This window comes from Trematomus bernacchii, unplaced genomic scaffold, assembly GCF_902827165.1.
Source record: "Trematomus bernacchii unplaced genomic scaffold, fTreBer1.1, whole genome shotgun sequence".
Taxonomy (NCBI): Eukaryota; Metazoa; Chordata; class Actinopteri; order Perciformes; family Nototheniidae; genus Trematomus; species Trematomus bernacchii.
In genome coordinates this window covers 24901524-24916505 of record NW_022987720.1, presented here as the reverse complement: position 1 = coordinate 24916505, position 14982 = coordinate 24901524, and the positions used below count along the sequence as shown (strand labels likewise).

The 14982-nt window shown below is 42.2% G+C and overlaps 1 protein-coding gene across 1 annotated transcript in view; it reads left to right on the top strand.

Annotated features, from left to right (window-relative positions):
• LOC117492238 (alpha-1,6-mannosylglycoprotein 6-beta-N-acetylglucosaminyltransferase B) overlaps positions 1-14982 on the top strand; it is a 74601-nt gene that overhangs the window by 31610 nt on the left and 28009 nt on the right. The window contains exon 8 of the mRNA XM_034142380.1: positions 4412-4581. Within this exon, the coding sequence (XP_033998271.1) occupies positions 4412-4581 (170 nt within the window). The remainder of the gene's footprint in view (positions 1-4411; positions 4582-14982) is intronic.

The following is a 14982-nucleotide window of genomic DNA, read 5'->3' as shown; positions in this document are numbered from 1 at the left end:
TCTACTTGGTAACCATGAGATATGTGAGTAAGAAATCATTAGTGTTGTGTTTTATAAGGTTGTTTATGAAACCTGAATAACAATGCGACATGATGATGAATGACCACACAAAGCTTCACAAAGGTTAAAATCATACCTGCAAATGTCACTTTAGCTGCTGGTGCTGCCTTTCTCTTCAGCAACATGCTTATTGCCCATGGCGTGTCAGCTGAAGTGGATTATTGTGCACATTGTTCTCTGGGTCGGTATAGGAACATCTTGAACAGGAGTAAGACACTATGCACAAGGTAGACACTCATGTCTTGTTTTCAGCCTCTATTATTCGAACACCTGCAAACAAGGACGATTACATATGACTTGAATAGCACTTTTAAATGCACAATTGATGAATAACATAATATGTAATTGCTTGTCCATATGTGTTTGTGTATCTGGAGTGCCTAAAAACCTTAAAACTGTTAAATAAGACAACCCAGTTTAGGCTTTGGCTACCTCGTCAGAAAACAAAGGACTCTGCAGGCCATTAGGATGCGGCTGCCCTTCCTATATCACATGAAGGCTTATTACAATATAGGGCTGTGCGATTATGGCAAAAATCATATTCACGATTATTTTGGTCAATAATTGATATCACGATTATTAAATACGATTATTCATTGACTTTGAAAACATCCATTTATTGAACTTTAAAACAAATACAAATAATAATTTGAACAATATCTTTTTAACTGTTGATTACCCTGAACGTATAATTCAACTGAAAAACCAATACAAAAATGATTAAATAAATGATAAATATATATTTACATTTAAATAAATAATATCAAAATAATAAATACCAATAAACAAGATCATCAAATATTTTGGAGCGCACTTCCACAAGCTACTAAACATATATAAATATGATAAATAAAAATAAATTAGACAAAAATGAATTAGATCAAATATGTTGCAGTGCAGTCACAACCTAGCAAAGCAAAATAATTTTTTTTCCCGATTATGTTGTTTTCGTAATTGTGGCAGGCCAAAATTGTAATTGCGATTAAAATACGATTAATTGCACAGCCCTATTACAATATACAGACCACGATATGTGAGTTCCTCCACCCATGCCTTGAGAACTACCTTTCCAAAGGGAGCCATCATTTTACAATAGGAGGGTGAATACAGATACGTTTACACAGACAGTTTGAGAATATAATGTGGTGTTTACATTAAAGCATGTAAACATGTTCCTTAAAGTAAAAGTATCAAATTGTCCAACAACAACATTTTAGCCAGGTGTATTTTATATTTCATATCACCCCAACTCCATCAAATGGAGATTTCTGCCACCCCATATTGCCTGGCTCTGACGTTTGGGGCTCATTGATGTACACAGACCTGCAGGCTGAACACCTCCGTTGCTCACACACGGGGGAAATCCATTGCGTCAGCAGTGTATTTTTTATTGGATTGGTATCAGCAATGTAACTGGATAAAAAAATTGTATTAAGGCCACATTATATTTTTAGGCCTGAAAACACTTACCTGAAAACCAATTTAGCCTAAATTAGATACTAATATAAATACACATCTGTAAAATCTCATTAGGATCTTTTTTAATTCATTTTTGCTAAATAAAATGAAATAAAAAATAAAAAGGCAGGAATGGATTTTGGGGGATAGTTTAGTTGAAATTTGAAAACATTTCTGTCTAGTTGCCAATTGGAAGACTTAAGAAAGAATGAAGACAGATGTTACTTATCTTTTAAAAGGTGTTGACATCTACAATAACACCTGGAGAAAACTCACAGTCACACCTTGTGACAAATATCTAGATAAGTGTGTGGTTGAGCTGATTAAAAAGGTATTTGTACATTTATTCAAACTCAAATTAATAGTAAAACATTTTTAAATGCTGCCATGTGTTAAGGAATCTAAATTCATTACATATTTTACAGCCTAGAAGTTCCACCCTTTCCCATCAGCAATTAAAACGCTTGTAAATCGTTCTGCATATCAATTAGCCCTCAGCAGGTCAGTTTCATTTCAAGTCGATGCACAGTTGATTGTATTTCTCGGGAGTTGAGTTGGTGTGACTCTGCTGTCACTCTTCCTCCTCGCTTTCATTAGACACTCAATTCTATTTAAAATCTGATCACCGATCCATGCCAAATATCAGAATTTATTCATTTGTGAAACCTTCTGGAGCGTCAGTGAAAATTGCTCTCACTAAATCTCAATTATTCAACACACGGAACTGTGAATATAAAGATTAAAACATGAAGGAAATAAGGCTCTACAAAAGTGGTTCTCAACCTCTTCAAACATTTTTAAATGCATTGATCAACCATACATCTTCTGCGCGCAGAGCGATGGACAAACTATGTGCTGGCAGATGGTATATTGCTTTTTGATGTTTTAACACTTGGCAAAAGATGACTGTTGAAAACAATTGAGAAAGAACCAAAAAAGTTCAAGAAAGGTTACAGTTATTGGTGGACAGAGGGCGTGCTCATTCTACGGTAAAAGTGTATGCAGCAGCCATCTTGTCCTGCCATGAGGGATTTAACGGCAGGTCAGCCTTTTCTCATCCACTGATGTTGCGTTTTTTACAGGGGGTCAGGAGGCTGCGCCCAGTAGTGTTACATGTTACTTGTTACACGCCTCCGCCCCGCAGTGGGACCTGCCGCTGGTGCTCGAGGCTCTGGTCACAGAACCATTTGAGCCTCTGGAGCTCTCCTCCCTGAAAGCACTGTCGTGGAAGACAGCATTGCTACTTGCCTTAACGTCAGCCAAAAGAGTATCCGAGTTAACCACTCTGTCGGTGCACCCGAGCTGTTTACTGATTCGGGGTGACTGGAGCGGGGCGACACTCAGACCGAACCCCTCCTTTGTGCCCCCACGTTCAGGTCGAGGGCTATTCAGTTGGGGGGATTTAGTCTTCCACCCCATGGTGGGGCCAGGGAAGCTAAATTACACCTCCTCTGCCCGGTGCGCGCGTTAGCATGTTATGAAGAGCGCACAGCTACCCTGAGACGCACTGAACAGCTGTTTGTGTGCTTCGGGGGCGGGGTGACTGGAAAAGCTCTGTCCAAGAAACGCCTGGCAGGCTGGCTTTGCGGAGGCATTGCACACGCCTACGAGCAGGCAGGGAGAGCCTGTCCCGCGGGGGTCCGTGCGCACTCCACATGAGCTGTGGCTGCATCAACAGCGTTATTCAACGGTGTGAGTGTGGAGGATATATGCACGGCGGCGTCTTGGTCAACGCCAGGCCCCATCATAAAGTTGTATCTCTTGGATATGTCTGGCTCTTTCTCAGCGTCTGTGCTTGCTGGGGCAACACAGGACTGGTGAGGAGGGGGGGGACTGTGGGTCAGTGGGCATCTGACCCCCTCCCCGGGCGTAAATGCGCTTACATTTTTCCGGACCCCTGGAGGGTCGCGGGGTGACGTAATGCGCTCTGGGCCCTTACAGGGCTGGAGGCCCTCCATACTGTAGTCTGTACACACTCTGCACGGGGTCAATGTTTGAGTGTGGGGACATAGGGGGCACTTGCGCTCTCCCCGTGCTCTTTAGGGACTCAGGAGAGAGGGTGCATAGTGAACCCATACAGGGCTGCGGACTTTCCCTGTCTGCCTATAGGCGGACGCAGGGGAGCCCTCAGCACTGTTTTTGAGCACACTTTGCGAGGCAAGCGCGTCAGGGTGTGCTCTGTCGGCCGCAGCCCAGACTTCTCCACGGTTACAACCGAGGGAGAGGTGAGTGAGGCGCAGCGGCTGCTAAAGCCGGTCAGGGACAGTGAGGTGGATCGGTGTGCTGGACGACAGTGCGTGTATACATCGGGGCTCCGCCCACTGTACCCATAGAGTCCAGTAGAGGGCGGAGCCTGTGAGAGATATAACACCGGGTTACGTATTGTAACCCTTGTTATATTAACACAGACGGAGCCCTCTACCCTGGGGCACTGTCTGTCCTATACCGCTCGCTGAAGAGTGGTGTAGGATGATAGTCAGGAGGCGAGGGCTCCTTTTATACGGAAGTGAGATGCGCGCGCATTCAGGTAAGCCCGCTCCGGGGCCGGCTACGTCTATAGAAATCTCAGTAGGTGAATGCTTGCATGATAAGGTAGTACCCATAGAGTCCAGTAGAGGGCTCCGCCTGTGTTAATATAACAAGGGTTACAATACGTAACCGGCGTTTCAGACAGAGGGTGAAAAGAGGTGCTGCAGCACAAGCATGACAAAAAAAAGCACTTGTCGAATATATTAAAGCATGCAAACTTGTTACAGTATAGGCACAAAATACAATTATTATTTTATTATTATTAAAACAAAACTGCTCACAGTGCATTAACAAAACCAAGCACTGTAGTGCTCTGAACACTTTCCATTTTTCTTGACTTATCTCCTTTTCATTTTGCATTTAGATTCTCGTTCATGTGGGTTTCCTGACAGAGGAGTCTGGGGATGTCTTCAGCCCCAAAGTGCTGAAGGGGGGTCCTCTGGGTGAGATGGTGCAATGGGCCGACATCCTCACAGCCCTCCATGTGCTTGGGCACAACCTCAAGATCTCGTTTTCCCTCAAGGAGCTTCACGGGTGAGTTTGCACTTAAATTATTCCTCATGTTATGTTCTCACTTGCTTTAGGCAGAACTACTGCAGTCAATGTGCAACACTGTCTCTCCCATCCAAATGTAATGTGAGATCTTCAGGGCATCAGTGCAGGGACCATCTTTTGTTTCATTCTTTTTGGCTTATTTGTTGAGTGAAATTGCTTTGCTGTTCGTCCTGCAAGCTCTGCAAGTGATCGGCTGCCGCGGCGCACTCTATTCCAGATCACCTTCGGCCACACAGATAAGCTATCTCTCCTTCTTGCAGAGTGTTGTTTCAGCCCAAGGGCTTGACAGCATCTCTACAGTTTGTGCGCCTCCTTCCTGCCACAGCTCACCAGAGCGATAACGGGCTTGTCGCTAGTCATCAAAAACATAAGTGCATATGCCAGTGGAGAGACACACATATTTACCCAGCGTGCCTTACATTCACACTGAAAAGACGGTTTCATATAAAAATAAAAGATTATTGATTGTGACACTGCAAGGTGCAAAAAGAGGGCCCCATACGGGTCCAGTCCTTTCTGCCTGACAGTTTTCTCGACGCCGTGATCTTTCAGAAATGCTCGGGCTTCACGCTGGCTGGTCAGGAAAATGACTGTGTGTACAAGACGAGAGTTGTCGATTCTTTTCTGCCTGTGGGTGGTGTGAAGCCGGGGCAGACATGGCTGATGATAATGCGGGCTTGTTATCGAGCCCTGTATCATAGCTACAGGGCAGAGTTGAGGGTGTTGATGAGTTAGAGCTGCCCTGTGATGAAAAGCTGCTTTGATAAAGGACTCTGGTGCGGTGAGGAAGATGCCGCAGTGGGAATGCATCTGCTGCGTGGGCTATTATTTACCCCACTAATTGGTGTCATGGTTTATTGAATCACTGAGGTCTGTCTCCCTTAGGAATACCATCAGAAATTTCGGACTGGCCTTATACTATCCAACATATAAATAGTGTGTGTGTGTGTGTGTGTGTGTGTGTGTGTGTGTGTGTGTGTGTGTGTGTGTGTGTGTGTGTGTGTGTGTGTGTGTGTGTGTGTGTGTGTGTGTGTGTGTGTGTGTGTGTGTGTGTGTGTGTGTGTGTGTGTGTGTGTGTGTGTGTGTGTGTGTGTGTGTGTGTGTGTGTGTGTGTGTGGCCTAGCATTACCTTACTATACTAAATCTGTTTTCCCTTAAGGGGACAAAATGGAGGTCCCCATAAGGGGAATAATTAATTTCTGGGTGAAGACTTGGTTAGGGTAAGGGTTAGGGTTAGGCATGTGTTGGTTAAGGTTAGGATAAGTCTCCAGGAAATGCATGTAAGTCAATGCAATGTCCCCTGAAGTGATGTATACATTGTGTGTGTGTGTGTGTGTGTGTGTGTGTGTGTGTGTGTGTGTGTGTGTGTGTGTGTGTGTGTGTGTGTGTGTGTTGTGTGTGTGTGTGTGTGTGTGTGTGTGTGTGTGTGTGTGTGTGTGTGTGTGTGTGTGTGTGTGTGTGTGTTATATAAATCAGTACATTTATATAAGAGTGCAGCAGCGTTCCACTCAGGCTGATATTAGACCCTTTTCATCAGGAAATGAAATGCTCAGCCTTAGAGAAAATGTAATGAAAGGCTGAAATTGAACCCAAGTGGATTTATCAGACGCAGACCATATTCCCCCTCCCCACTAAACACAACCCAGTGTACATATCCCACTCTTTTTTTATGGCCATCTCAAATTGGCCAGTTAATGGCAGATGCCGAATATCCATAAATCCCCGTTCTGTGGCTATTAATGAAACGAAAAAGGAAAAATCTCTCGCCATCCCCGACTCTCCCACACGCTATCAAATTGACAGATCGTTATGTGGGTTGTGCTCCCACAGATTCCCTCAGGCTCGTATCTATTTACATGTCCTACTCTTCACTTTCACACACAGGCATTGAAAAAAGGAGCTTAATATCTCCGAATGGCCTGCTGCGGTTCTTACTTGGACAGGATTGTTGATATGTTTAGCGTCTTCTCCGACAGACAGATTAGCCTCAAAAGGAGCTTACTTACGGTGGGTGTCAAGCTGTTGGTTTGCAGCATGTAATTGCCTCTGATTGGCAACAATCATGCTCTCTGGTGGCTTCACTGAGTAGTCACTTTGGCTGTCGTCTTTCCTTTGCTGTCCTGCTTTGAGAAATCAGTTATGCTCCGACATCTTTACTCTATCAGATCCTGCAGATGCTCCACTGAAGTGCTGCCTCTGAACAAGTCTTCTCGCTTTCCACACACTGCAGAATGTCTTCGAGGGATTCACTGATCCAACTCTTTTTGAAGTAGTGTGGTTGTGATTGTTCAGTTAATGTAATTATTGTACATCAGCCGGTTGTAGGGCTGAGAGAAAATCAAATATCATGTTTGACAAAATAGCTCAATACCCGCAAATGTGATTTTGATTAATAATACTCAGAAATGTGGAGTATAATGACCAAGTGGGTGAAGACAAATAATAGAGCAGCTTGTAAGTTTAAATTACATACATTTGCTGTAATGCAGCCTTTAAAACCATTATGCCATATTATCATATTCAGAGTCCAAGACAATATTTGGTCTGATACCACAATATTATGTTGATTTACCACTTTTCACTGTGGTATTAGTCCTACTGTACATCTAACATAATATGCTGCTGGTGACAATGGCAAATTATGTTAACAACATTTGGAGAAAGGTCTTGGAAAGAAAGCTGATCAAAGGACGTACATCCCCTGATATGTACCAACCAATGAGGATTGTGGTGTGTATTCCCAACAACTATTGGAATGTATACCCATGAAATGTCTTACCACATAAAGAAAATGTTTAATAACTTGGATGAGCCCCCTGACTTTTGTACTTAACAGGTCAAAACATTTAATTTGTTTCGTACATTCGGTTGATGACCTGCAAAACAAAAGACACTCAAGGGCTAATTAACATGCCTACATGCTTAACTAAGCTGGTGAACGTGTTAAACATCACCCCTGCTTAACTCCCCCCATTTCAGCACGCTGTGTGAGCATGTTAGCATGCTGATAGCAGCATTTAGCCTAATTACAGTCTCACAGAGCTTCTAGCATGGCTGTAGACGCTTTCCCTGCATTCTAATTCCATAAAATAATAACATGTTCCAATACATAGTATGTCAAATGCAGTGTGCCAAAAACATTGCAGAGATTAAACTGTGAAATTCAAAACACTTCCAACTCTCTTATTGACTTGCATCTTTAAGGGCATATGCTTAACTGCAGGTCAGAGTCATCAGCAAAAACGAATCACTTTATGATATTTTCTGGCTAAAGATTTCCCTTTGACAGGAAGTGGGTCCTGCTGTCCTGGATTTACTGTAATTGAGGTGGAGAGAGAAGTGTTTGTGAAATCACTTCTGTCAGTAACACCGGCACCTGTCGCAGAGTGATGGGAGGACCCTGGGGCATTCTGCAGAGCGGCAGAGACAGCTGTCCCTTCTGCTTGGGGATCTCATCCCCACCCAGAGCGACACGGGTAATTAGCCAGCGACAGAGCAGGGCGTCTTGACACCTGAGGATCGGTGGATGGGGGGAGGACGGAGGGAGAAAGGAGAATAAGGAGGGTGGAGGTATAGCTGCAGTCTGTCAGGTTTAGAAAGCTCTGTCTGCAAAGTGAAGTGTCTTTGTGATCCAGAGATGGGTCTCTGTTGGCAAAATACTGAATGTACTCTTCCAATATCAGAGTAGCACATGATAACAAAGGCCCTACGTAGCTGTGTACGTAACAGGATGTATGATTACATAGAAGAGCGTCAGGACACAGTGTGTTAGGCATATGATAGCTATGTGACAACAATTAATATGATGATTCAGCCTCTAGGGAGATAGACATATGACACGCATGATCATTTCTGACGTGGGTCTTAGCTAATCTAAACTAAACATTGTATACTCAGTGCTTGAATTGGAATAAAAAAGGTGCCAGTACTCTAAATCAGCAACTGTTTCAAGTCAATTTATGTATACAGCCCAAAAACAAGTATTTGGCTCAAAGTCACATAGTATCCTATAATGCTGGTGGGTTCGTCTCTTTACTGTATATTTTAGAAAGGCTCACTGTACTTAAACAAAATGACTCAGGGTGCATCTGAGATTAGAGGGGGTGCAGTGGTAAAGTGCTACATTTATAAGTGGGGAGTGGACCTGACACCCTCTAGGGGGTCCGGGGGCATGCTCCCCCGGGAAGATTTTTTTAAAATATTGAAGTTAAATGCATCAATCTGGTGCACTTTGAGAGCAAAATGAAGAGATATATGGATACCTCTCAACATCCACATGAAACAGAACTGTAAACAGATTTACTTTTTCTTTATGGATATAAAAGAAAGTAAAGCCTGACTCCTACTGGCGGCTGGTTAAATGACTCCTCGTCCCTGAGTACACTCACCATCTTTCAGCAGGAAAGGAGAGAGGGAATCAATGAGAGACGGGAGAGAAGGCTCTGTGGGATCTAGTGCTACAGAACTTGGAGCAGGAGGCTCGACCAGAGAAGGCTCCCCGTCAGACAACATTTCTAACACAGGCACAGCATTTCTGTATTAGCAGTCGGCTCCTTGTCCGGCGACAACCGGCGGCATCTCATGACGCATCTAGGTGCATCTACGCTGGGCATATTTGTTGTCATGCGTCATGCCGGCGGCTGAGTACCGGCATCTTACTGAGTACCGGTGTTGTGTCAAATGATGCACCCCCATCATGAAATGCCCCCCTTGTCACGGGAACGCACATTTCTAAATGACACGTTTACACCTTAAAACGATGTTTAAAATGAAAAGTAAACGTTCAGGGTTTTTATTAATGGTAATGTTCAGACTGTGAGTTGTTTAGTGGTAGCATTTTATGACAGGCCTGGTTATCACAATACGACCCCCCTTGCTATCTTACATAATAAAAGTGTCACATTCATGAAACTTGCTCCATTCATTGGTACTAGTCCTACAACTATACCCTGAAAAATAAAAATGGACCCCCCCCCCCAAAAGATGTTTCTATTCTTCCCACCCTCAAGCATTTTTCAGGGTATAGTTGTAGGACTAGTACCAATGAATGGAGCAAGTTTCATGAATGTGACCCTTTTATTTTGTAAGATATTAAGGGGGGGCGTATTGTGATAACCAGGCCTGTCATAAAATGCACCCCACCCAAAAAGATGTTTGTATTATTCCCACCCTCAAGCATTTTTCAGGGTATAGTTGTAGGACTAGTACCAATGAATGGAGCAAGTTTCATGAATGTAACACTTGTATTATGTAAGATAGCAAGGGGTGCATAATGTGGCAAAAATATGCTGACAAAGACTATGTAACATTTGTAAACATATATTTTGATTATTATATGACAAATATGTAAAATTAAACAATACATTTTAAAGCACGTGTATACAGACAGGACGTAGCAATAATAACAAAAAAAATAATAATAAAAAAAAAAAAAACTGAAAAGGAAGTGACGAATGAATTTCAACACCACTACCATCAAATACGGAGCGAAAAGTTTAACCACAAGAATCAAGACTATATGAGCTACCACTAAACAACTCACAGTCTGAAAGTTACCATTAATAAAAACCCTGAACGTTTACTTTTCGTTTTAAACATCGTTTTAAGGTGTAAACGTGTCATTTAGAAATGTGCGATCCCGTGACAAGGGGGGCATTTCATGATGGGGGTGCATCATTTGACACAACACCGGCACCTTGCCGGTACTCAGTAAGAAGTGCCGGTACCACATGGGTAAAAATCAGAAGTGCCGGTACTGCGTACCGGTGAGTACCGGCCCAATTCAAGCAATGTGTGTACTGCTTGGAACCGGTATTCCTCCATCTTGTGACTGAATCACCTTCTCTTGTATATAAAGCATGTGAAGGACACTATTCGGGGAACTATTTGTCCCATATGCTCTGTATGTGATGACTACTTCCATTCTTGCAAGGATAATAAATACATGTATCCTGATATTGAAGCTCAAGCCGGTGACGAGTGATATTTTCCTAACAGTCTCCCACTCTCAGCCTTCTCCTTCTTACTCACACTCATGTCATTCTGCTGTTTTTTAACATAGCTCTGATTTAAAACACAGGATTGAGCCCTGCTGTGCGTAGACATTTTGCCGATGGCAGCTCTATATCAATTATATCTAGTGGGCTTTACTTGACACATCCCATTAACACACTCGGCAGGTAATCTCACCTTGTTTCCCCCGGAACAAACAGACGTGCCTGAATTGTGTGATCAGTAACCCTAAGAAATGATTTAATAGATGTCAAATCTGGGGTCAATTGTCTCTTTAACCCATCAGCCTGAACAGTGGAAGTAATAACAGGTATATGCAGGGCACTCCTCAAGTGTAAAAAACTTGAAATCAAAGCTGTCTTTATCCTCGAAGGCTTCAACAAAGAGCCTTATTATGCTGCCAATCTCAGGTTGTACCTTTCCATAAGTGCTGATGCTCTCTCACCCTGCAGCCTTCTGATTGATGTGCCTTTGTTTCTATGCTTTGAGATGAAAAGAAAAAGACAGCAGAATTGAAGATAAAAAAAATGTGTAGGCCACTAGCGAGATAACATTATAGGGATTTGTCTTCAGCACAGTGTTGAATGGTGATGTAATTGAGGTTAACAGTAAAGTGCTAGCTAGGGATAACTCAAGAACCGAAAACGTGACAAACTTGTTTTTCTACAGTGCCTGCAACCTTTACGTTATGTACCATGGTGCTCGAAACTGTAACGGTTTCCTTTTAGATGCGTCAAAATCAGGATCAAAATAAATGATATTATGCTTATTGGTTTTCAAAGCAAACATGTCTGGACCGAAGGGGTTTTTCCCCTGCTTCCTGTTTTCATAACAGCAGTTGTCTGTCAGTGCATCCACTTCTCACTCTCTTTTGCTAACACTGGCTTTTAGTACATTTTTAATCACCGACTTATTAAATGTTGACAAATGTGTTTTTTTAATGAAATACCACATTTGAATAATAAATCAGCAGGAGAGCTCAGGCTAGCTGTTAGCGGTTAGCGGCTAGCGGTTAGCAGCTAGTATATGATGTGTTTTTGACTTTTCAATAACATGCACTCAAGCTCTATTCAGCTATAATGTTTAATGGGCTGAGCTAAATCAAATAGTTTCCATGTGTTTGTCGAAAATCTATCTTCTGAAGAGTTTTTTTAGTTTAGAGTTGTTGGAAGGAGATGTTTTTACAATAATATAGATGATGGAGAGAGAATTATGACCAAAAACTATATTCAAACAGTTATAAAGGACGTTTTGTTCTGTGTTTTTGCAGTTGTATCGAGACTGTCACAAAACTAGGGATTGTGACAGCCCTTCATTTTGAAAGCTTATGGAGAGTAGGTGCCAGAAATACCCACATACAAGCATCACTGTTTTTTACAGATTTTCACAAAAAAATGGTTATTTCAACCACAAAGGTCAAAACCAATTTCCCCTCAGATTCCCTGCGCGCCCTAAAATTGTTATTTTTCTTCAGCATAAGGACTTTGTTTACTGCAGTTAAAGAAAAAATTAGGTCCTCTTGTGATGTTGACAGCTTCCAGAATAGAAACCGAAGAGAAAAATGAGGGAGGAAACACAAACGAGCTGCTGGTTTAGCAATTAAGTTCAAAACAACAACACAAAAACTGGCCAAAATGTACCCCGGACGTTCTTTTCCTCATAAATACAGATATATTTCCAGTTAGCCTTATTTAATGAACACTAAAATAATGAGCCCTAGTTACTCTTTATGCATATTCACCCTCTTTCAACTCAAAATAAGTAAGAGTGTTGCTTGTGCACTGTTATAGCACCTATTTTCACCATCACATACTGCACATTAAAGTGGCCCATCAGCTGTATCTGATCACAACAGAGTCAACATGCATTTTCTCTCCTCCTGCAGTTTCAAGTGGTCAATTAGCATGCCAGGCTCAGTTCCCTCTGGCAGGCCGGCTCCACACAGTGACACATCATCTCTCTTCTGTGCCCATTTTATTCCCCACACACTGTGAAGCCCTCCCTCCAGCAGCCTGCAGTAAACCCCTTGCCCACAGCATCAACCTCTCATATGTGTCCGGAAAATCTGTGACATCCAATTCCTTTCACTGTTGGACATATTTACCCACTTCCTTTAAGAAGCAATGCAGTGTCCCTCACTAAGTCACCTTTGTTCTTCTTATTGCAGTCTTTCTCCTTGGCAATCCTTCCTTCACACTTAAAGGTCACCTATTGTGCAAAATCCACTTTTTCATGTCTTTTATACATCAACATGTGTCCCCTCTGTGTAAAGAGATTCTGAAAGTTTCAGGAAAAAAGATTCGCTCACTTTTTGTCCTGATCCATTTATATAAAAAACCTGATAATGAGCTGATCAGATTTTGGCCACTTTATTATGTCATAACGGTTTTTTGGCTTATGTAACCATTAGCCAATCACCAACCAAGGTAACCCCCGCCCACCTTATCACCTGAATCTCCTCCCAGAGCACCATTATGTTATTTTTAACCAAATATCTCTCAGAGGAGCGTGGGGAGTGGCTCCTTATTTTCATCTAAAGTAACGGCCCGTCCACACGGCGGCGTGCGTTGAAGCTTCAACGCTTCTGACCATTCACTTTGAATGGGGTGACGTCACGCTTTGCCAAACTGCATTGTGGGAGCATTGCTTCGCTTTGCTCGTGTAGCTTCGCTTTGCTCGCGTTGCTCGCTTCAAAAGTTGTGCAATGTTCAACTTTTGAAGCTTCGGCGGAAGCGTCAGCCAATCAAATCATATGCCAGTACAAGCTCTAGCCAATCAAACCACGTGCTTGTGTGTCCGGGGCGGGAGATTCATGTGATTGGTTGTTGGTCAAGTTTCAGACAAGCTCACCGGCAAGCTTCAACGCACACCGCCGCGTGGACGCTGCGTAACAGACAGAGAATCAGCACTTTTGAAACAGGGATGAAACAGAGGGGGTTATGGGATGCTACAATGATCTGTTTGGTATTTTGAGCCAAACACTTCAGAGACATGTTTTGTATACATCTGAGACCTATAATAAAGTAATGAAAAACAGTATAATAGGGGACCTTTAATTTATCCTCTTTTAAGTCTGAGCTGGTCAAAAAAAAAAAAAAAAGAATCCTGATATAGCTTATTGTGCCAACTCGAGGGTCGTTTGTTAAAAACACATTTAGAAACATTAAGCTCTATTGAGTGACATTATCCCTCATTATGGTGGACATTGCCAGCGTGATATATTCTAAAACAACGCCGTAATTGTGTGTTTTAATATTTGACGATCAGCTCTGGGTCGTTGACACCACTAAGCATGCTCATGGGTTAGTTTAAGCTGCTGAGAGGCATCGACTATATTTGTTATGTTCATCACTGTTAAGCAAAATATCACCATTATGCAACGGTATCGCTCTTTTATGTGTTTTTAATAGTTTTTGCAGGATAATTGAGCAGTAAATCATAGAGGCAGAGGCAGTATTAGATTTTGTATACACATACTTGTTAGTGGGCTTAATTCATTGTTAGTCGTGGTCTTTTCACAGGATTTTTTGATAATGATAAAACGATAAAATAATGCCAGCCTTATCCTTTAATCTTTTCTGTGTGTGTGCATCTGTGGAGGAGATAAAAAGAGAAGGAGAGATAGAGCTGTTTGTGCCTGCTTGTTAATGCGTACTGTATGTATGTGTGTGTGTGTGCTTGTGCGCTACAGTATGTGTGTACTCCCATTTCCACACTGCTGGCGCCTTAATGCACTTTAATCCCTTTAGTCTTCCCTTAAAGTTTGCTCGGATTTGCATATATCCAATTAAACCTGTGAACAGCAGCAGCTTCAGTGGATCTGTGAGGAGCGGAGTCACTCATTCTGCACTCAGTCACTGTAATACATCTGCTCTCACATGAATGCACGTCAGCATGAGAGGCCATTAAGGCTATTATTCAAACTTAAAAGCTCACACATACTAGTGAGATGCACGTAATTCATTGTACACCCCACATGTGATTGGAATATCACAAACTTCACATTTGTATGTTTATTTCAGTGTGTTTTTGTCATACCAGCACATTGTGATTCTTTTGATAGTGATGTCAGTCGGATGCACCACATTGGCCCATATAGACATTTAAAAAAAATTGATGGATTGGCAGATCATTTATTGCAGATATTGATGTTTCCCCTTGTGAAAGGAATTGTAAAAACCTTATTGATACCTCAACTTTTGGTCATAACATAACAACTTTCTCTAAATGTCTCTAATTTATGACCAAATATCTGCTAAATTAGTGACATTTCTATCAGCCTCATGCTGTACTTTTGTGCTTAATGCTAACAATTATTATCATGCTAATGAGCTTAACAGGGATGGTGAATAGTGTACAAATGATACC